At 43.7% G+C, this 23,493-nt stretch overlaps 1 protein-coding gene across 1 annotated transcript; it reads left to right on the forward strand.

Moving 5' to 3' along the window:
- The first annotated feature begins 949 nt into the window (after window positions 1-949).
- Window positions 950-22,261, forward strand: IVD (isovaleryl-CoA dehydrogenase). The gene is made up of 12 exons (XM_035111166.2): window positions 950-1,120; window positions 5,314-5,403; window positions 8,381-8,432; window positions 9,287-9,456; window positions 11,753-11,846; window positions 12,990-13,126; window positions 13,815-13,911; window positions 15,927-16,020; window positions 17,420-17,501; window positions 18,385-18,489; window positions 19,110-19,182; window positions 19,516-22,261. Exons 1-12 carry the CDS (start codon window positions 980-982, stop codon window positions 19,647-19,649), a joined length of 1,269 nt encoding a protein of 422 aa, XP_034967057.1. The 5' UTR covers window positions 950-979; the 3' UTR covers window positions 19,650-22,261.
- Window positions 22,262-23,493: the final 1,232 nt, after the last annotated feature.

Raw genomic sequence — 23,493 nt, forward strand, 5'->3', positions numbered from 1 at the left:
TGGCAAAGCCTAGGAAAGGTAAGGTAAGGTTTGTTGTGCAAAAAATTGTCATGTACACAACCACCCCACCAAGCCACAGGACATGAAATAAAAACCGTACCAGGTGAGTTCTGCTTTTTGTAGGGAAGACAACAATTAATAAATAGCATAATCATCCAGGGATGTGGGTGGCACTGTGGTCTAAACCACTGAGCCTAGGGCTTGCCAATTGGAAGGTTGGCGGTTTGAATCCCCGTGACGGGGTGAGCTCCCATTGTTCGGTCCCAGCTCCTGCCAACCAAGCAGTTCGAAAGCACGTCAAGTGCAAGTGCAAGTAGATAAATAGGTACCGCTCCAGTGGGAAGGTAAATGGCGTTTACCAGAAGCGGCTTAGTCATGCTGGCCATGTGACCTGGAAGCTGTCTGCAGACAAACGCTGGCTCCCTTGGCCACTAAAGTGAGATGAGCGCTGCAACCCCAGAGTCGTCCACAACCTTTAGCATAATCATACCCCCCTTGCTTGCCATTTTTCTAAATTAAAAAGCCTGAAATGTTATAACATTCCCTTGCAGGCGGTTATTCCAGTCTCCTTTGTAATTTTGGTTGCCCTTTCCTGTTTTCTCTAGCTCTATAAAATCGTTTCATGACGCATGGTGTCCAGAGCTTCATTTTTTATTTTCGATCGTCTTCCCAACGATCCCCACCATGGAATTTGCCTTTTTTCCCCACAGCAGCCGCACACCGGGAAAGTACCTTTGAGATTTCACATCAAAAGGGTTGTGGGGTAGCACGAAGCTGAAGCCGCCGCCGCCCGACACTGGGCCACCCAAAGCCGATTCCTTGGATTTGGTTAAGGCAGCGTCCTCGCAGCGATTGGCTCTTGTTTCTCCCACCCGTCTCATTGGGCAACCAGTCCCCACCCGCTAGCGCTGGTTGGTAGAGAAGGCCTTTGGGGCGGAGCCATGATCCACGGGCCTGACGAGTCCCACACGGAACCGAGATGGCGGCGGCGGCGCTGAGGCGAGGAGTGGCTGGCTGGGCCCGGCGCCGCTTCTTGGGAGGACTGTCGCAGGGGCGGCGAGGCTGCGCCGGAGCCCCGCTGGATGATACGGTTAATGGGCTTAGCGAGGAGCAGCAGCAGGTACAGCGGAGCCCTTGGTGGGCTGAAGGTCGCTCACCGGGAGCCTTTCTCTCCCCGACGCCCCCTCTGCGCCTGCTCCGTCCAGACTCCGCGCAGGAGTCGCGCTTCAGAGCTGCGCTCCTGTTGGCCTCGAAGGGTCCCGCCCCGTCGGGTGCTCGCGCAGGGCCTTCTCCTGCGACGGCCAGTTCTCAATAACAAGGCTTTGCTGTGGACCATATGGAGCAGTGGTCGGAAAGACGCGAGCGCCTCTGAGCATCTGCAGAGTGCCCACTCCACCCCTCTCCACGGCCTTGGGTTATCGTGTCCCCAAATTTCTAATGCGGTGGAGGACGACTTCCTAGTTTGAAAGGGCAACTTGATCCCATCCTCTTCCCAGCGCAGCAACTTGCTTTCTATTATTTTACAGGGCTTTCCTTTATAAGTTCCACAGCTGCAAGTCGGCCTGGATGTCTTTTATTCTAGAGCAAATGAAAGGTCACTGTGTGAGATCTCATTTTGACGTGGACACAGATTTGCACCCTTAGCACAGCAGTTAATTCGGAGTAGCTGCCCTTTCTTAGTTACAGTCACCATTGCAGATTAATGTCTCTACTCCTCTCCTAAGTGTACTAGGAAGGGAGATAAAAGGTGACTCTTTTAAAGGCCAGACTAAATGTAGCGAATTGGTTTTCTTTCTCTTACAAAAATGCAGCTAGGGAGGCTTTTTAGGGACCCAGGTGGCGCTGTGGTTAAACCACTGAGCCTAGGGCTTGCTGATCAGAAGGTCGGCGGTTCGAATCCCTGTGACGGGGTGAGCTCCTGTTGCTTGGTCCCAGCTCCTGCCAACCTAGCAGTTCGAAACCATGTCAAAATGCAAGTAGATAAATAGGAACCGCTACAGCGGGAAGGTAAACGGTGTTTCCATGTGCTGCTCTGGTTTGCCAGAAGCGGCTTTGTCATGCTGGCCACATGACCTGGAAGCCATACGCCGGCTCCCTCGGCCAATAATGCGAGATGAGCGCGCAACCCCAGAGTCGGTCACGACTGGACCTAATGGTCACGGGTCCCTTTACCTTTACCTTACTCCTCTCCTAAGTGTACTAGGAAGGGAGATAAAAGTTGACTCTTTTAATGGCCAGACTAAATGTAGCGAATTGGTTTTCTTTCTCTTACAAAAATGCAGCTAGGGAGGCTTTTTAGGCTGTTTAGGGAGGCTTTTAATGTTTATTAGATTATTTTATTTTATTTTTCTGTTGGAAGCCACCCAGAGTGGCTGGGGAAACCCAGCCAGATGGGCGGGGTATAAATAAATTATTATTATTATTATTATTATTATTATTATTATTATTACTGTGTTTGAGCTTTCTCCTCTTCTGGGTTTCCTATTAAAACAAGTGTTCCCACCCACCCTTTCTCTCTCTCCTGCCTCCCCCCCCCCACTTTGGTTAAGGGGGGTGACAGCTAACAACCAACAGCAATAACAAAGCCACCAGAAAGGAACACACACACACACCTTGTGGCAGTTCTCTGCTTTAGATTGCAGGTTTATTCGTAAATGAAATACCTTTGGGTCGCAAAGCCACATGTTGTTGTTGTTTAGTCGTGTCCGACTCTTCGTGACCCCATGGACCATAGCACGCCAGGCACTCCTGTCTTCCACTGCCTCCCGCAGTTTGGTCAAACTCGTGTTCGTAGCTTCAAGAACACTGTAGTTTAGTTCAAAAGTTAAGGGGTATATGTTTTGCTCAGCTCTATCTGGAGAAACCTGTTAAAGCTACTAGATTCCAAAATGGCTCAGGTAACTGACATCAGGAATCACAAGACAGAGAAACCAGTAGGAGAACACTTCAATCTCCCAGGACATTCTATACAAGATCTCAAAGTAGCTGTCTTATTACAAAAGAATCTCAGAAATAGACTGGAAAGAGAAGTTGCTGAATTGCAACTTACTGTATTACCAAACTTAAAACCATGGAGAGACTGAAAAGAGACATTGGATTCTAACGTCATTATACATGATAAAGCTATTTTTAGCCGTCTCACCCCTTGATTTTTCCTGTAAGACCAATTGCAGTCATTAACAGTCGTCAACAGGTTTACCACACCTATTGGCCAATCACCCACTCCCACCACCTTCTGAGTAATACGCCTCCCCACCCTCTCACTATATATAAGGGCCTGGTGACTTCTGTTTCAGTGTATCTGAAGAAGTGTGCATGCACACGAAAGCTTATACCAATGACAAACTTAGTTGGTGTCTAAGGTGCTACTGGAAGGATTTTTTTTATTTTGTTTCTAGGATGGTGTAAGCCAGATAGCTCTCCCAAGTTTTTTCAGTCAGATAACAGCTTACCAGCATTCTATTGGTAATTTTCTGTATAAAGGAGGATATTTCCACTATCCCTATCCTTTCAAAAGCACCGAAGAATTAAATAAAGGTGCCTTTAAGGGTGGGTGTCAGTTTCCACCAGTTCATTTTCTTCTTTTGTGTCTCCTTGAAAGAGTGTGCTTCTAGCCTTGGAAAAGAAGGTGATTTCTAAATCTTTGTCAGCAACTGGTAGCTGCTTACAGTCCTCATGACACAATGGCAAGTCAAGGGAGGGAGTGTCTAAATTTCAGTTAGGCTCTTGCGGCACTGCTCTCTTCAGATGCAATCCTAAATATGATTTCTTGGCAAATTAAATTGTACTGGAACCAGTAGGATTTCCAAGTAAATGTGTTGTCTGAGTTATTTCTATCCTGCCTTTCACGGCAAGCTCCCACAAGGCAGTTTGCAGTGACTTTTAAAACCAATACAATAAACAATATACTGTACGATAGATCAGAAGCTGCATCTGATACAAAGACAAAAGGACTCGGCAATGGAAAAAAAAAAGTTTGAGGGGAAACATTTAGGGTCTGTTTTGAAGGCCTGCAGAAGTGAGCCAGATTTGAGTTCATGGGGGAGGGAATTCCACAGGTGTGTTTTAAGATCAGATGGGTTGTCTCTTATGTTCTGGGATCACTGCTCAGTTGTAGAACGTACGTTTTGCAGGGCGCAGGGTGCCACCTGTGATTTGGGTTGCCTGTGCTGGAATTATCTCTGGAGGGCCACTACCAGTTCAGAGAGGCAGGTTTGGGCAAGATAGAAAGCTGGTGTGATTTAGTATATACTAGCTCCACTGTAATCTTTATAGTATACGGTGTGTGTAGCAGTGATGTAGCGAAACCTTTTATAGCTTATCAAGCAGTGATTTGGCTGTAAACCTCTCGTGCTGCGTCCATCCGTTTTAGTGCAGTTTGTTTCTCCTGTAAAAAGTAGGGCTAATGATACTTGATCATACAGGTTTTTAAGTGAGATTTAAAAAAAGAAGAAGAAGAAGTCTTGATGATGCCCAAGTGATAGATTCTTGTTATGTACATACTAAAGCATCTCATCCAATAGTAGCATTACAGAGCAAGTCCTAACTCCCACATCAGTTAAGAAGAGGCTGAAATGTTCCTCTATCAGCAGGCCCTAGTATATTTGCAGAAGGCTTTATGGATGTAAATCTCCCCTCAGTGGAAAACCTCAAAACAGAGGGTTTCAGGGCCAGTGACAGCCAAGGTCTTCTGCTTCTGAGGCCTCTCCATATTCCCGAGAGACCCCAGGATCCCATCCATCAATTTGGCTCAATCAGCAGTCTTGGGCCATGTATTGCATGCAGCATTCTTTAGAGTGGCTCTGCGGGTTTGGTTTGGTTTTGCTGGCTTTGGGACTTTGAAATGTCACATTTCTTGCTTAGTTGAACATCACTTTTTTGGTGTTGGCATGCTACATAGATAGGCCCACGGGTAGTTAGGAATTAGTGTGAACTTTCTTCTACCCATCCACACATCCAAGTTTTTGGGGTATATTTCAGCATAAAATATTTTAACCGAAGCCAACAAACTTCTTCATGTTACTAGGTAGGGGATAACTCTAAAAACCAGATTGAACCTGTTTTAAAATATCAAGAGATATACATTGTAGACTAGACAGAAAGTGCTTTGTCAGTAACTTCACAGGTTTCAGCTGCCACCATAGTTAGTGCTAAACAGTTTTATTGAATAAGTGGGAATTTAATAGAATATTCTATTCTGGGCTTGCGATATCAAAGAAAAACAGCTAGGGAACCTTTTTTGATAGCATTCAAAGGAAGGAACTTGGCAGTTGTGATGCATAATGTGCACTTTTACTTTTTCATTTCTAACAGCTTCGGCAAACTATGTTCAAATTCTGTCAGGAGCACTTGGCTCCAAAGGCCCAAGAAATTGATCAGCAGAATGAATTTGAAGGCATGAGGGTAAGTGCTTCAGTACTGTGAACCTTCGCTTAGCCACAGAGCTTGTATTTTTCAGTGATTTACTTATTATATATGTAACATGACTTCAGGAGATGCATGAATATAATTTAAAGGATGCAAATATGAAGGGTTTGAGAAAGTTACAAAATGCCTACCCATTAGAAAGAATAAACAACTAATATACATGTTTGGTATTGTTTCTGTCTTATTTTTCAAAGTTTTCCATCTCCGTCACCTGAAATAATGTATATCCTCTCCTGAGCATATAAATCTTTTCTTGGAACCTTCTTCAGGTTGTAAAGAGCTAACTGTTCCATATGTTGGGTTTCTAGAATATGGGATTTAACAGATTCCCTCTTGCGTTAATTGTTAATGAGCTAGAGATTTTTTTTTATGGGATTTCCTGCTTCTCACTGTTTTTATAAGCCTTGCAGTACTTGAACTTTTATACCTGCTGTGTTTCACAGAGAATTACTTTTAAAATGTTTGCAATAGCCTTTTATGGAACCAATTTTTGAGTGCTGTGGGACCTTGCAATTTAATTATATGGTGTCCTTCACCAGGATAGCTAGGAAATGTAACCAGTTCTAAGAAGTACAGAAAGTAAGCAAAATGACTACGTTATTGGCAATTGTACCATTTCCAGAAGGTCAGTCACGCAAAATAACCATTAACAGTAAGTCACTTTGTAAATAAGCCCACAAAAGTTAGGGACACCCCCCCCCCCGGAAGGGCAATTGTAATGGCCTGTTGGAGTCTGGTAGTGAGCTCTGTCCGTTTTCTGGCAGTCCACTTGCCTTCTAGGCTGGGCACAGAGAAGGGTCAGGTCTCCTATCTGTCCTCTAACATAATTATGTAACTTCTCATAGAGAAAGAAACTAGAAAAGCAAAGATTAAAAGGTGACACCCCCACCCCAACTCCACAAATCAGGGCCATCCATCCTGACAACGTTCCAGGCCCAGAGAGCAGCTGTGCTGCAGTAAGGTGTTCGTCTAGAAAACCACTTGAGGGCTAATGCAGTGTCAACGTATATAAGGCAGGGGAAGGCAGTTCCCCTTCTCCATGTGCCTCCACCTTCCCAGGGCAGCTGGGACATTTATGAGACATTAATTCCTTCCTTGCCTTGTATATACAAGCAAAAGCCGTCCTATGAGTCCCTCCAAAGGGAAGGGCAGTAACTCAGTGGCATAGCACATGTTTCCATGAAGAAGCTCTTGGTTTCAATCCCTGGTGCCCCCCACCAAGCTTCAGCTGCTAAAACATCCACGGTAGCAGGCTTGGGGCAAAGCTTTGCCTGTGATCTTGTATAGCTGCTGCCAGTCAGAGTAGACATTATTTGGCTGGATGGACCAACAGCAGCTTTGTGTGAAGTTCGGTTGGGCATATCCCACACTACCAAAAGACCTGTCCTTTGCTGTTTCAGATTCTGGCTGGACAGGCAGAACTAGGGAGAAATCATTATGAGATGCTCAGGAGGAAGAAACTCTTCCTGGATTCAAGCTGATGTGACAGAGGAGTGTCAAATATTGAGAGATCCCAGAAGCTGTTTTAAAATACAAAGTTTTCTGGTTTCTGAGCTGATCTCCTGATTATAAGTGGCTGGCTCCTAATTTGAAATGGTTCGGCTTAATAGTGCTATGGTTCCCTGTCACCCTGTTAATGAGGAAAACCTGATGGTGATTGGCAACCTGTCACATTTTTCAGTGTGTCAGGAATGTCTTGGGAAGATGAAGCATCACTGCAGAAGAGATGGGGGCTCAGTGGACAGTATGTCAGTTCTGGAAGATGAATGCTGCTATTTAATTGGATTTTCCCACATCACGATAGTGACTCATAAGCAAAGGTCGATCTAAATGGTGATGTGCATGTAGAGCTACACTAAGTGGGGGGAAACAGTGCTGGGCACGTCTGCTTGGAGCAAGATGAACTAAAGACAATGTTCATCAAACTTTTTGAACTCTTGCTCCTATACAAAATTACTATGCTTCTCTGGCCATCTGTGTTGTACAGTAAGCCCACAACTTGTGCCCATTTAACTTGGTGCACATTCAGCTTTATGCACATGGGTATATATTTAAAAGTGGGCAGGGTTCCAGGATAAATGGTGTTTGCAATCTCACCTGCCCTGTTTAGGGAAGTTTATAATGTTTGATGTTTTATCATGTTTTTAATAATCTGTTGGGAGCCGCCCAGAGTGGCTGGGGAAACCCAGCCAGATGGGCGGGATAATAATAATAATAATAATAATAATAATAATAATAATAATAATACACAACCCAGTGGGTTTTGACTACATGCAATTTTGACTTTAGGTGTGATCCAGGGAACATAACTCCCACATAAGTTGTGAGCTTACTGTACAATCCTGTCCCTTCATTCCTCCTCCTGTGTCTTGTGTGCCCCATCCCACAGAGACTTTTATAGCGGATATGTGACACATGTTTTCACTACCTGGGATCACCTTGTGGAAAATAATGTTGTGTAGACTCCTTTGATCTTGGTGAGCTAATGATTGTCTGCAAAATGACGGCAGAGTGCTTGTTTTGAGCTTGCACCGGAAATGCTATCAGGTTGGGTTGCAGAAGAGCCAGATGTCTGGAGCCATGTAGATTGATGGTGCTATATAAATAAATGCTTATAATGTTAATCACATCCATGTAATGCAAGTTCATATGTTAATCTATTTAGGATTACAGAGCGCATTGTTCTGGTGGTTCTAGCTGGGTAGCAGCATGGAAGAAGTTGTTCTTTTTTTTTTAGTATTTCTTAATTTTTATGGAACAAATCTTTAGTGGATGTGAAGTATTCCAGGTGGCCATGACCTTCTGTTTCACAGCAGGTTCCATGACAACCAATATTTTGCCCAGCTTTTTGCTTCTGTGGGGAAATTAAAATGATATGTTCAGGGGAAAACCCTGGTTCCTGGTCTTGTGAAAGGTCAGGGCCTCTCTAACAGCTCTGCTCTGCTCTTTGTAGGCATTCTGGAAGAAGCTGGGTGATCTAGGTGTTCTAGGAATAACTGCTCCAGGTGAGTGTGTAGCTAGCCCTGCCTTCCTTATTCTGACGAAATATGGTATATTTAAGTGGGAAATGCTGCGGGTTAGTAATCTCTGTGGATGAATAATTGGGAGAACAAGGGCTTGAGGGAAAAACAGACCCCATTAGCTCACTGGCAGTTTGTCAAAGGCCAAAGCTGTTAAGGTCTAAACGAACACCTTATCTATGACATGTTTTCTATATGGATATTGCCTTTGTTTAGAAGGTATGTGTACTTTTGTTACATGTGACAAACACATATGTGGCTGTGATGGAGCATGGCACACACAGGGAGCCCTAGTTGGTGCATGTTGCGTGTGCCCCTAGGACTTAGTCATATGAAATATCTCCCACCATTTCCTAAAGTTGTAACGGTGTAATTCATTCATCACTGCCTGCTCTTTGTTGTTTGCTTCCCTCTGACCTCACTTCTGCCCCACCTCCTGACGGTATGTGCCATACAGTGGTACCTTGGTTTGCAACCGCTTTGGATTACAACCGTTTTGGATTACAACCACCTCAAACCCGGAAGTGCGTGTTCCTTTTTTTGGATTACAACCCTTTATTATTATTATTATTACAACCAATTTGCGGGGGAAGGCCCCATTGGCAAAAGCGCGCCTTGGGTTACAGCCTGTTTTGGTTTACAAACAGACCTCCGGAACGGATTATGGTTATAAACCAAGGTACCTCTGTAGATGCCTGCCAGGTTGGGATTACACTTCACACATCTGATGAGTGTAGTGTAGTACAAGGAAGTCTATGGCATTATAAATCTTAACTGTGTCACAAGGCTCTTCAACTGTGGTCTAGGTAAGTCTATAAATATTTTCTTCTCCTTACCAGCTGAATATGGTGGCTCTGCGATGGGATACCTGGACCACGTGTTGGTGATGGAAGAGATTTCTCGGGCTTCCGCAGCTGTTGGGCTGAGCTACGGTGCCCACTCTAACCTTTGCATCAATCAGATGGTGAGGAACGGCAACGAAGCACAGAAAGAGAAGTACTTGCCCAAGGTATGTGGAATTGTGGAGTCTGGTGTATCCAGGAAACTAGAAGCATGCTGGGTAACAACTTCAATTACAGAATATGTTTTAGAGCAAAGAAAAATAATGCTCCAAAATAGGACACTTTGCCCCCATCATTTTATTTAAAATTTAATTTTATATTTCCAAGCATTCATTCATTCATTCATTCATTCATTTACTGTATTATTAAATTTCTATTTTGCCCTTCCTCCAAAGGCACCTGATTAAATAATGTAGTTAAAAATAAGAAAACATATAGAAACCATCTAAAACATTATTAATGAAAATTCATTTTTTTAAAAAACCTGAACTCAATATCTTAAAAAAAAACTCTTCTGTTCCGTTGCTACAAAAAAAAAGTCACGGATCTTTGGGAGAAAAGACTATTGGTTTGAAATCCAAATGTGCAATGAAAGTCTTAAGTACATTTGCTCCAGAGCAAGTTCCACTGAGTTTCATCGGACATATTTAGAATTGCATTTTGTTGAACCAGCCTGGCATCCGCCGCCCACCTTCGGCTTGGAAGGTGCAAGCTGGAAGAGTCTGCATTCTTGACTTTGGTATCCCTCTGCCTTTTTCAGAATTTAGTTTAGAATAGTTAACACACACGCTATTAAGTAGAGGCAGGAATGGCACCTGGATTTCCATAAGGTTGATTAACACATACAAGTTGAGCACTTGGTGGATGATCTGTCACAGAGCAAACATTGTGAATGTTTCATATTCATAAGCTTGTCTGTCCTCCTGTCAAACATGATGCTTTTCAGTGGAGTCGGTTCACGTACCCAGCTCTGAGTCATCACTGTTTGAAACTGCCTTATGTGTTTCATCGGGAGCAGGAGAAGCTGTTGTCATATCTGTCATATAGCACCAGACACACTTTGGTCCCCTGTAGTGAGTCCTAATTTGCTTTCTAAAAATTCAAAACTTCAGACTGTTCCGACATGCTCTGCACACAAGGGTATTTACCCGCTTGTCCTGCAGCTTGTCTTTTGCTGCCAAGGACGGTCTGTGGCTAGTTTCGGGAAGAAGAGGAAGCACTTGAGAGTCATGGGATACTTCTGCAGACAGAAAACAGGTTGAAAAAGGCCCTGACAGCATCATCCTCTGTTGTGCCCTTAAGAACAAACCAAAACTTCAAGGCTACCTCAATCTCAGTGCTGTAAGAACACTCCCTGATCCCCATGATCAATTTCCAGTGCGATAGTAAAAACACTAAAAACAGCACAGCACTATTAAAAGCCCTTTCCTTAAGAGCAGTCAGTTCCCAAAGGCCTGCTGGAATAAACAGTCTTCACCCGCCAGAGGATGTGTATAAGAAGACCCTGATGACTAGGAAAGGTCTTCGGCTATAAAGAGTCTACAGGGGCCACATGAAACAGGGTTTTTATTTAGTTGGGGGTGAATTATGATGGAACCCGATTTCTTATTACATTCCTTTTTCTTAATCTACTACCGTCACCCAAATGAATGAACAGTCTCCACTTCTAAATCTAATAAACAGCCTTTGCCCATCTGAGCGCAGGTTGAAACTTGTGTGGTTTGAATCTCATTAACCTGAGACACTTGCATGCAACATCTCATTATATATTGGAAATCATAAATCAATATTGGTAGAGGGGTGTTGCAGTTGGCCATTATCTCACTAGTGATTGGTTATGAAATCTATTTCACGTGTAAACCAAAGAAGTTTGAAAGGGAATAGACTGGGTGGACAGGAGGAAATTGATGGGGGGAAAGAAGGCAGCAGCTGCTGCCAGAGGGTGGCGTAAGAGAGCCCAAAAGGAGGGTCACCACCTGCTATTCCATTGCAAGCATCAAAGGCTTTAGTTTATTGCCTACCATTCTGGTGTCTCGTCCCATTCCCCTGATTTATTCCATACACTGGAGATTCTTGTTCTTTGTGAATTGCCCCTTTTCCAAGTGTCTTCCAACTGTCTACCCCGTCCAGTCATCCATTTTCAAAGGACAGCACAGGATAGGGAATTAAGAGGGACATCTATGTCCCCTAGCACGGTTTGCTTGGCACTCTCTCCTACCTAAGGAATCCAACGAAAACTGTAAGTTTTAGTTTGCCGCGTCCTCGTGAAACTGCAATGTCTTGATTTTTGTGCCATTTCTTAAATAGTAGACCTCATTGGAGAATTCTGCCAATGGTAGTGTCCCCACCATAGGATGAAAATACTTTCAGGTTTATTGTGATCTGATTTTTAAGGCAAGAGTGGGAACAACTGCAGGAAAACAATTCATTTTGTATCTTTCTTGTCACCTCTCAACCCTTCAGCTGATCAGCGGGGAGCATGTTGGAGCACTAGCAATGAGTGAATCCAATGCTGGTTCTGATGTTGTCTCTATGAGGCTGAGGGCAGACAGAAAAGGTAAATGCCAACGATTTGGAATTTGCCACCTACAGTGGCCTTTGGACATTGTTGTTTAAGATTTTCTGATCCTCTGTGCATTTTGTTTTGTCCATTCATTGCCAACACGAGTCTGTGTGTGTCTTTGCATCCTCCCAAACAGAATAGCCAGTGTGGTCTAATGGTTGGAGTGTCTGAAGACCTGGGAGACTAAGGTTCAAAACCCCACATGGTCATGAAGCTCACTGGGTGACCTTGGGCCAGTCACTGTCTAACCTATGTCACAGGGTTGTGTGGGGATTAAGTGAGGAGAGGGAGAACCGTGTACACCACCTTGAGCTCCCTGGAGGAAAAAGATGGGATATAAAATGCGATAAATAAATAAATTAAATAACAGGAAATGGAAAGGGATAATCCAGGTGCAAGGTGGGCATGAGCAGGCCAGAGGTTCCACTCCCCAATTTCAGCTTCATTGGGATTGCTGAAAGGCAGGAGTGGAGAAGACAAATTTCTGGTTTCCAGAGGTCCCATGGCCTTAAAATAGAGATTAAGTGGTATTAGGAACAAGAGCTGGGGAAGAAACTGTGTATGTAGAAGCCAGGTTGAGACACAGAAACTCCCAAAGTTAAGGGAGTGTGTGATGTAAATTACACTATTCAAGATACACTGACCTGTAGGCCAGGCATCCTGTTGTGAATATTTTGAGAATCAATATATATTTTAGCATGTATTTATTTATGAAAGTTTATTATATAGTGCTTGATACTAGTAAAACCTCTAAGTAATTTACACTGAATATTTAAAATTATCAATAAAAAACAGTTAAAAACAATTTGAAACATTTAAAAATAATTAAAAATTAATATTCAAAAAGCATTAAATTGCATCAGCATCTGCAAGTCTGGACAGCCTTGCCTAAACAAAAATGTTTTAAGCATGGGGGAAATTCTAGCCCTACTTTCTACGAGAGCTGGCTGGTTATAGAAGAAGCCAGCTACAAAACTGTATTTTTTTTGCAGTAGAAGATGCAGCTCTGCAAGTTTTTCTTTTTCATGATATGCCAGACCTAGGAATGGAGGAAATCAGATTTCCAGAAATTGAGAAGAATTACTTGTGGAATGTCAAGTTGTCATGTATGTCTTAACAGAATTTTCTGCTTTCTAGGAGATTATTTTGTTTTGAACGGGAACAAATTTTGGATTACCAATGGTCCAGATGCTGACGTCCTAATTGTTTATGCTAAAACAGATCCAAGTGCTGTTCCAGCTTCTCAAGGGATAACAGCATTCATTGTGGAGAAGGTAGGTTTATGGGACAGTGATGCTCCCTCTTTTGATCCCTAAGGAGGATATTTTCCAGGTGGTGTCTTGTCACTCAGGTGTGAGATTTCTTTCGGGGGGGGGGGGGCGTGTCACGCTTTCATTCCCACCCCTTGACTTGCACTTCAGAATGAATTCAAAATTCTTCCCTGCTGAATGAATCTACAATGGTTGCTGAAGTAAGCTGTAGGCAGGTGATAGCACTTGTCGTTCAGAAGTTTGCCGTGCTGCTCTGTGACATGGAACAGAGCCAGGGAATCATGTTCCCTGAAAGTTCTGGGCAAATGCCACATTTGGGTCCCTGTGAGGAGAGGATTCTCCTGGGCCAGCTCTACAAATGGTAAAGTTGGACATTTGGCCAGACACCAGAACCAGCAAAGGACCTGCCATCCAGTGCTCCACTTCGAGAAGAAGACACGGGGTCTCCAGTCTCCCTGGAAACAACAGAGTTCGCTCTGGTTGGGGTGTTCTCCCCCTGATATCTGAAGTTCTTGATTTGATGATGGAGGAAATAAACTTGGGTTTATCTGTAGGCACTTTCATGTTTTCTTCTCATAATGAATCCTCTTCCTGCTTATTCTCTGAATTGTCATGCAGTGTGCCATCATTCGAATGGCCTCTTTATAAAAAAATGGATTTTCCCAGTAGTTTTTCCTCCCCTTTTCTTCAGGGTACACCTGGTTTCAGCACCGCACAAAAGCTTGATAAACTGGGAATGAGAGGGTCAAATACCTGTGAATTGGTCTTTGAGGACTGCAAGATTCCTGGTGAGTGATACTGAAGTTGCACTGCCTCCCTCAACCCATGGCAACTCTTTCCCTACTTATATTTGCTAGTCATTGCAATGTCCAAATATGTGTACAATGAAAAGTTAGAAAAAATAAAACCCAACATGAAAAGCATACGTTCTTAAATAATTCAAGCAAGTGATTTATAAAAAGCACCATCAAATCTACTTGGCTCGTCATTAGTTTTGTTTTGCAGTATTAATCTTATCAAGCTTGTCTAGAAAGGAAGGTCTTAATTGTCCCTTGAATGGGGCAAGCTTGTGGACCAAGACTGAGCCGGTACCCAAGCTGAAGGTGATATTACTGCGAGGCCATCAGTTGAAAGACTAGCCAGGAAAGGCTACCAGATTTACACTCCCTGTGGATGATTTCTGTCCCGTGGGAAAAACCAAGGTCTCTTCCTTGGTTCCCTTTGTGTGGTGGCAAGTTCTTCCCCAACCACCCCCAATTTGCAGGTGTTACTGAGAAGCTCCAGGACTGATTGCTTCCACCCTCTTTCCCAAGGACAACATGGCAGATTTACAAACTTTTCAGAAACACAAATTAAATGGCTGCCAGGCTGCCATTTTCCCTTACAGTGTGTTTCCGATCCTTCCAGTGTGCTCTCGTGGGCACAGACTCCCTCTACTCAGCGGAAGAGATTAGTAGCAGTACCAAAGAACGCATGTTCTTTTTGAGACTCCCTCTGATCTCCCAGGACCACATCAATCGTTGCTCAGTGTCGAGCTGCTTCAGTAGATTCCTGCATCTCCAACGCAACATTTCCCTTAGATCAGAGTGTGCTTTTGAGTGTTTGCCACCCCCTCTGCTGTATTAGCGTGCGGCTTTGTGTCATTGGCGCTCCACCAAGTGTTGCGCAGGTTCCTTTGATCGTGAGTGCTGTCCCATGGAGTCCCACTCTTAGGTCACGCAGCAATGGTCAGGAGCAGATTTGGAAAGCTCATCTTGTATTTTGCCCGAGGCGTAATTGTTGAAGGTACACTCAGGGAATTCAGATGCAGCTCTTTCCTTTTTTTGTATTTCACAAGGAGTTACTTCATGCACTTTCTCCATTCAGCAGCATTACCCACGCTATTTGCCAACTGGGTTTTTAAATTTTTAATTCTGTGCTCCCACCCATGAGGCCCATGCTTCCTTCCTCAGTCCCTGCAGGTTGGGAGGATAAAACGCATGTCCAAATTCAGCAGTTAAGATCGGGATGTGGTGTGCAGTAACACCACTGATTCAGGCACCATTTGCAGTGCAGAAATTGATACAGTACTGGCCTCATGCGCATGAGATGCCAGCACATGCAGGAAACAACCAACACTGGCTTAGTGTTATGTCTGAACCAGTGATCCTGTTTTGCTCCCTACAAACCATGATCTCTAGCTAAGGTTTGTCCTTGGCTCACTGATCATGAGTTGTTGGAGCAAAACAGATCACAGTTTGGATATAATGCCAAGTCTGGAATCATGATTTCCTTCTCGTGAAGGAGGAGCAAACTGATGAAGACCAGCGCTTTTATGGTAAACCATTAGCTATGGCTTCCCATAATGTGTGAACAGGGTGAAAAAGTTGACGTAAGTCAACTGAATGCATATGTATGCCAAATTTTGTAATGTAATATAGAACTCAGTCTCCTGTCTGTAGCAGGCACTTGGAATCATGCCGCATTCTGCACCCTGATCACTAACAGATGAAAACAAGTTCCCATTGAAGCTAATTCATGCATAATTTGATCTGTCCCTTGGTAACGATGCCAAGACATAGGCCATAAACACACTTAGCTGTTTTGTGCAAGGTACATGAGCAACTGAGATCGTGTTGCTGCTTTCTCTTTGTTAATGTTGCTTGAAAATAAAAAGTGATGTTTGAGTGTAAGGTGTAACTGTGTTTGTGCTTCTATACCTGTGCATATTCCTATGTGAGCACACATACATAGACGCACAAGGAATGCACTATCTAGGATTGTGTAGGTTCACCAGCAATCAGCTTTCCCTTGCTCCTCACAGCTGCAAATGTCTTGGGGCAACTGAGTAAAGGAGTCTATGTGCTGATGAGTGGCTTGGATCTGGAGAGACTTGTGTTGTCTGGCGGACCCCTGGGGTAAATATGTATTTATTTATTACTCTAGTGACATGGCTTGTTGTGCTTCATTGGTTCTATTAATACATGGAATCGCCACCACTTTGATGGCTGGAGGGGGGTGCTCATCTTTTTGTGAACTAGTGACCTCACACAACTGCTATGCTACAGGACAACTTGAAAATGGCTGTGGTAATTGTGCAAATCCCATCAGCTATGTGTAGACACGGCATATATTTTGCTCTCTAGTGCATTCTCCCTGAATGTAAAGATGGCATGGGATTCTCCCTGACATGAAACTCTTGACTTTGGGAATCCTTGAAAAGCAGCAAGGCCTTGGCTAGGTCTTAAGCCCAGCCAGAGTTTGTGGACCCCGGGTTAATACGATTGCCAACGACAGTAGTCGAATGCCCTGTGGCATATTTTTTGCCCCTTTTCTAATATCCAACCTGATGGAGACTTTTGATTAAAACTGAAATCTTCCCCCTTTCTTTTTAGCTTCTTAGTGTGTTCTAATAACAGTAGGAATACAGGCATCTGTCTTGGATCACAGGGGACTCTTTGTCCTTTTGGCCATTACTACGGGTTGTGCTGTGGTCTAAACCTCAGAACCTAGGGCTTGCCGATCAGAAGGTCGGCGGTTCGAATCCCTGCGACAGGGTGAGCTTCCGTTGCTCGGTCCCAGCTCCTGCCCACCTAGCAGTTCGAAAGCACGTCATAGTGCAAGTAGATAAATAGGTACCGCTACAGTGGGAAGGCAAACACCGTTTCCGTGTGCTGCTCTGGTTCGCCAGAGGCAGCTTTGTAATGCTGGCCACATGACCTGGAAGCTGTACGCTGGCTCCCTCGGCCAATAACACAAGATGAGCGCCGCAACCCCAGAGTCGTCTGTGACTGGACCTAATGGTCAGGGGTCCCTTTACCTTTACCTTTTTACCTACTACATGGACCAGCGGCAGCTTTCGAGGATCTCAAGCAGGGAGGTCTTTCCCATCACCTGCTACCTAGTCTCCCTGGTGACCCTATTAACTGGGGTTGCCAGTGATCTAATATAGGATTTACTGAATAGATTCGTGCCACCACTAAACTGGTCCCTAACCTACTATGACTTCTGGATTTAATTTTTTTAGTGGACAAACAGAGCTACATGCACTTGTTAAAATTTACAGGTTTCTCTATGGCAGGAGATGTTATCCTATCCATCTGTCCATCTAAACATACCCACCTGGGTATTGCAACATCTCAATTGTGACTTTTTCAGTTTATCTGTAAGCTACTTTTGCAGCTCTTTTACGTTTTTTGGTTTTATGGATTGTATTTTGATGGTGATGATTTGACGTTTTTTATTGACACTCTATAAGCCACCTTTTCAAAGGCAGGATGGAAATATTAAAAATCTGCATGCCTCTTTCCTTTGCAGGATCATGCAGGCTGTCCTGGACCATGCACTCCCATATTTACATGTGAGGGAAGCTTTTGGACAGAAAATTGGTCATTTCCAGGTAAGAGCCATAAGAGGGTTGCCAGTGAACTTTTATGGCCTGCTTTTATAGTTTGGCAGAGACCTGCTTCCTTTTACAGTTGGAAAAAGCTGGTTTTGAATCAATCTGTCTTCCTCAGATAAATATTTCCACCTAAAGCTGTGGTGTTGCTTATTTCCTAACAAGCAATTCTGAAGCTAACCATTTCCCCCAAATTTCTTTTTAGTTGCTGGCTGATTTTAAAGTAACACTGAAATGTGTCCTATTGCTAGAACCTCATGGTACCACATTCAGAAATTTAGGGCTTAGGAGAAATCCAGGGTTTGGTTTTGATTTGCTGATTATGGCAGCTGATGTTACCTTTGAATAACCAGGTAACTATTTCAACTTGAGTTGGATTTGGAATTGCAGTGTGCACTAAAGGTTTTCTACTAGATGCTTGTCTTTTTAGTGGTCGGCCAAACTCTTTTTTAAATATATGGGCAGTACGTTTAAGTCTGGGTTTTAAAAAATAGGATCCAGATTGCTGCTGTCCGAACGCTAAAGATATGCAGCAAGCCCGCAATTTACGTGCATTTAACTTGTGCACATTCAGCTTTTGCACATGGCAAAATAAATACATAGATAAATAAGGGGGCGGAGGAAATGACTTTGGCAATCCCACTTGCCATTGAACCTAATGTGTTTTGACTATACACAACTTTGACTTTAGGCACTATTCCCGGAACGTAACCCCTATTTAAGTTGCGGGCTTCCTGTAACTTTTAACTTGATAATTTTTATTGATTTATTTTATGTGTGTATACTTGTTGCCATCTTAATTGTTTTTATACTAAGGATATCAGCAAGGGGTGATAAAAATTGTGAAAATAAATTCAAATCTCTCTCCTTATGCTCTGATTAGCTCATGCAGGGTAAAATGGCTGATATGTACACACGGCTGATGGCTTGTCGACAGTATGTGTACAATGTCGCAAAGGCCTGTGACCGAGGACACTGCAATGCAAAGGTGAGCTCATGGGTGCTTGCGACATTTCTTTTTGACCCTTCTGTATTTTGTGTAAGCAGGAGGGGTGAAGAATCGGTAGTATACGAGACCTAAGTCCACAGTAGAAAACATATGATGTTTTGAATACTCTTTTAAAGGAGAATACTTCCTTGCCCACCTGGCAATGACTTTCCTTTTGCATATAGATGCAGCATGTGAAATTGATGTGGTACTAGAATATTTGTGCCACTTGCTTTTGCCACTAATATCATAGTTTTTATGTGCTCTAATGATGACACCCTAATAGGATGGACAACAGAAGTGCTCTCTCTTAAATTCCATGTGTACCTAAACAACGTAGCATGAAGCCATGAATGTTGTGGTTTCTGTTGCAATTTGCAGGTGGGTGGGGGTATTCAGAGCTTAAAGGACACATAACAATGCCCTCATCTCGGAAGAAAAGGTGGGTGCTTCCTTGTTGGTAACTATGGTGTGAATTCGAAATCTGGTTTAGCTAGAAAGATGGCTGGCTTAGACAATTCTGCCAGTCGCTTCTGGGGGGGGGGGGGGGTTAAGGCCAGAAGAGCTGAACGTCTCTCTTGGAAGTTCTTCATTGAAAATGATCTTGTCTGCTCCACCAGGACTGTGCAGGAGTCATTCTCTACTCTGCGGAATGTGCTACTCAGGTCGCTTTGGATGGAATCCAGTGTCTGGGTAAGATCATAGGTGTGCATGTGGTTGTCCCACCAAAAAGCAGGCTGACCTAGCAGGCAGTTGCGCAATTGCATGCCATCTTCTTGTTGCCCTGCTTTAATCATGGAATCGGGAGCAATTATTACTAATATTAATAACTTTTTTATTTGTACCCCACCCACCTGACTGGGTTGCCCCAGCCGCTCTGGGCTAACAAGTGATTTCCATTTCAGTGATTTCCATTTTGGCCAAATTCAGCATTCATCATCCCACAACCTGCTGCCCCCAGGACCCAGTCTGCATCCAGGAGCTCTGTCTCTTGTTAGACTTTAAGGCCGCCTTCTTGTGTTGCAGGTGGAAACGGCTACATCAATGACTACCCCATGGGTCGCTTTCTGCGCGATGCCAAACTGTATGAAATAGGGGCAGGAACCAGCGAGGTGCGGAGAATCATCATAGGCCGGTCGTTTAACGCTGCCTTTAAGTAGCGCTGTCGTTCGAGGAGGATCACACTTCAAACCGAGAGGCCTTTTATTTCTAAGAATGTAAAGCGCACAAGCATTTTTCCACTCCCGCTACCAGAATGACCACCTCCACTTATCTCTCGACCTTCTGTTCTCAATGCAAACCCAGCTAGATTCCCTAAGAACATGCGATTGCATTACAATTACAGTGGAATACAGTAGGAAGCTCAAGTGGAATATGTGGATATCTGCCAACGTGGCTTGCTTAGAAAGGGAGAAATTTTGTACACTTTAAAAAAGGTTATCAGTTTTGTGAACCATTGAAGTAGATTTTCCTCTCTCCCGAACGTGGTGTTTTTAGTGAATGGGATTAGCAACATGGTGTTCTGTTGCGTCACACCTCCAGAATGCTAGCTGACTTTATGGGGTTCTTTTGGATTTCATGGGATCAGCCACCCAAGCAGAAATAAGGCTGCTGCTGAAACATTGGTAACATGGGAGGCATGCATTTTTGTTTGTTCCTATCCTCTCTTGCTGCATACTGAAGTATATTAATACCCTGCAAAGCCTTCATTTGATGGACTGCCACCTCATGCTTGATTCATGCGGTGATGTCAGCATCTATCATTCTGGAAGCAGTTAAAATGTCAAAACACTACAATGTGCCCGCCGAGAGTGAATTGGGGAGGAGGCGGAGGAGGCAACTTGACTGGGGAATGTTAGGTGCTTTTGCAAAGCTTCCCCTGCATATACACTTTGCTCTGCCTACTAGAAGAAACAAAAGCTCAGCTGATGGAGAAGACGGGGTGGGATCTAGCAGTGCTTTACACACCATCCTATGAAGACTGAAGGGTTTTCGTTTTGTTTTTTTACTGGATTGTAAACAGCGTGACACAATTTCCAAAGATCTTAAAGTCCAGGCAAAAACAGAAGTTGGCTAGGATTTAAAATGGTTGTCGGTGGCTGGATTATTGTCTTCGCTTCTATTGATTTCTCTCTCTGGGCAGTACCTTACCATGAACTTTTAGGCTGATCCTGTACTGTCCACATAAAGGATGGAAAGGGAGGCAGTATAATGAAAACCAGCAACTTTCAGCACTTGGGCTTTATTCATCTTCGACCAATTCACGAAGGGATTTGGTGTGGCTTGAATGTAACAGAGAACCAGTATGCTAGAACATACAAGGTTTATGTTGGCAAGCTGGTCTTAATAAATCAATCCTCATATAATGCATTAAATTTTCTAACGAGAGGGGATCCTTTCACTGCAAGCCCGATGTGCTTGCATCAGTCAGACTTCCTTTTATTTTCCAGTTTTATATACCACTTTTCACCCAAGTGATTTTGAAGTGGGTCACATAGGTTCTTATGTGCCAAAAACAGCAAACGAGACCAGGCACTGTGGGCCATCCCTGTGGGACAGAAAACATCAACCCCACAAACATCTAAAGCTCAAATAAATTGTAGAAACCCTTTAGATCTGATGGGGTTATGGGGAATCTTGATTAGTAATTGGTAACCCGGTCAACTTTTTTCAGACCCAGGACACATCTTTAAATCCCATATGCGCAACATAGGATTCACTTAAAAGCTTTTACTATTTATGCACAACTTTCCCCTTTCTTCTTAATAAACTTTTTTTAAAGGTGGTGGTGACAGCACTTGATGGTTGAACTGGACCTTGAAGGTGGAAATCATGACAATCTCCTTGACCATTCAGAATGATATGTTCTTTGGGGAATAGCCTTGGAGCACATAGCATATTTGGTCTTCAGTGTTATTTAAGTCTCACAGAGTCTCTGAGGACACCAACTTTCATTTTAAAAGATAAGTAGTAGATGGGCAGAGAGATGTTTAAAGGTGTGATGGCAAAAGTTGGCAGTACACTGTCAAACAAATTGCCCATCTCTCAGCATACATGTCCCATAAAAACTCATGGAATCTTTGCATCTCTCAATCACATTAGATTCTGCAGCCTTCTGCCTCATTTTCAGAAGGTATGTGTTAAAGGGCAGTTATTGGAAAAGAGACACAGAAACAGGAAATATTTCTAAAGCGCAGTGAAAAGTTGCTTTTTACCCATTTTGAAATCTGAATTGCAGCAGGATTGTTTATACATCATGAAATGTGGTAGCGGGTTACAGCTTTATCACCTAACTTTCTCCAAACTCCATTGAAGTGAGTGTAAAAGTTGAATAATACAAAGGAACGAGCTCCCTCAGGAGGTTGTGGACTCTCCTTCCCTGGAGGTTTTTAGGCAGAGGTTGGATGGCCACCTGTCTTGGATGCTTTAGTTGAGATTCCTGCATTACAGGAGGTTGGACTAGAATCACTAGATAATCCTTGGGGTCCTTCCCAAGTCTACAGTTCTATGATCTTTAACACTCTGACTTCTAAATTTGCTGCCTGGCGCTTGGGCGAGCTTCTTCACAGAAGTGTAAGATGGAATCCGTAATTCTTCTGGGAGATTGCTAATAAAACTCTGGATGTATCCATAAGTCAATGTGATAGAATATATTGAGTGGTTTATTCAAAGGGTTCCTTCCAATGTAATGTGAAACATGGAGAAATTGCTGACTAACGGATGGCTTTGTTGAATGTATTAATGTTGATTAAACTTTTGCAGTACAAACAAATATATGCCCCCTATTCATGTATCAGCTATTGGCATGCTCTAGTATGCCCAGCAGGAGGCAGGTAGAAACTTCATGTGCTTCTTAGCATTAAATCGCCACAACTGTGAAGCAAACCTCTCCCAACCAGTACATCCTGTATGGGTGAAACTGGTGTGTATGTTGGGGAGGGGTTCACTTTTTTAGCTGCAGTACTCCTTCCTTCGCAACACATTGGGCAGATACAGGGACCTTTGATCACTGGGGAGTCATAACAAGCAGCAGGCTTTATATAAGGCCAAACTACCCAAACATGTCTTTCCACTGTTGCATTATGTAGATAAGTGGCCATTTTGCTAATCCTATCCTACCCAGATGCACTGCTTTTCACAAGATGTGCCTTCATAATTACTGTGTTGGAAGGATGAGGCCACAGGGAGTTGACAAGGGAATGCCAACCTTATTTAATGTTTTTAGATTTATGGCTGGACTGGTGCAAGGACCTGTCGTTAGGCCTTGGGCCTGGATTCGAACGCTTGCTGCAGCAGGGAGGGGCAATTTGCAAAATCCCCCCTCTGTAACTGGGGGGCCTAGTTTGTAATCTAAATTACCAGGATCTTTAACTTAATTGTGTAGGAGCCAGATATACCACCAGCTTTTATTGTGAATTTTTCGCCGTTACACTTAGCAGGCAGCACGGAGGCCCCATAGGCTGGCAGCATTTCCAAGCCATTTCTAATTATTCTCATTATTTCAAGTACAGCATGAGACTCTTAATATCAGGGCCTTGGGTTCGAGTCCCACGTTGGGCAAGATTCCTGCCTTGCAGGGGGTTGGACTAGAATACCCTTGTGGTCCCTTCCAACACTACAATTCTACGATTAAGAATTTTTCACCAACTTGCCAGCAGATTGGTGGTCATTGTTACCCCGAGGCTTGCTCCACGGAACAGAGCAACTTGTATTAAACCGAACGTGTGTGTACTATGCAGGCAGTGGCAGCTGATGCCCATTGAGACAGGTAGGGCAGAAGGTAAAGAGAACAACAGTAGATGGAGCCAGATGCAGTGGCTGGCAGAGCCAACTAATTCAGCTGGACAACTGAGGGGCAGGTAGTAGCTCTCCTTTCCCTACTCCCTGCCCTTGGTGCAGGATCACGCTTGCTCTTGGGGGCATCGGTGTGCACCCTGTGGCTCACTGACAATGGCCCACGCTACCCCTTTCTGAGGAACTGTTGTGCTGAAAGATTGGGAAGAG

This window comes from Zootoca vivipara, chromosome 1 (assembly GCF_963506605.1).
Source record: "Zootoca vivipara chromosome 1, rZooViv1.1, whole genome shotgun sequence".
Taxonomy (NCBI): domain Eukaryota; kingdom Metazoa; phylum Chordata; class Lepidosauria; order Squamata; family Lacertidae; genus Zootoca; species Zootoca vivipara.

Bases quoted from the DNA above. Each gene is read 5' to 3' on its own strand.
- IVD (XM_035111166.2), top strand. From the start codon at position 980: ATGGCGGCGGCGGCGCTGAGGCGAGGAGTGGCTGGCTGGGCCCGGCGC. The intron at 11,847-12,989 runs GTAAATGCCAAC...TCTGCTTTCTAG, and splicing joins GCTGAGGGCAGACAGAAAAG to GAGATTATTTTGTTTTGAAC. The intron at 19,183-19,515 runs GTAAGATCATAG...CTTGTGTTGCAG, and splicing joins GGATGGAATCCAGTGTCTGG to GTGGAAACGGCTACATCAAT.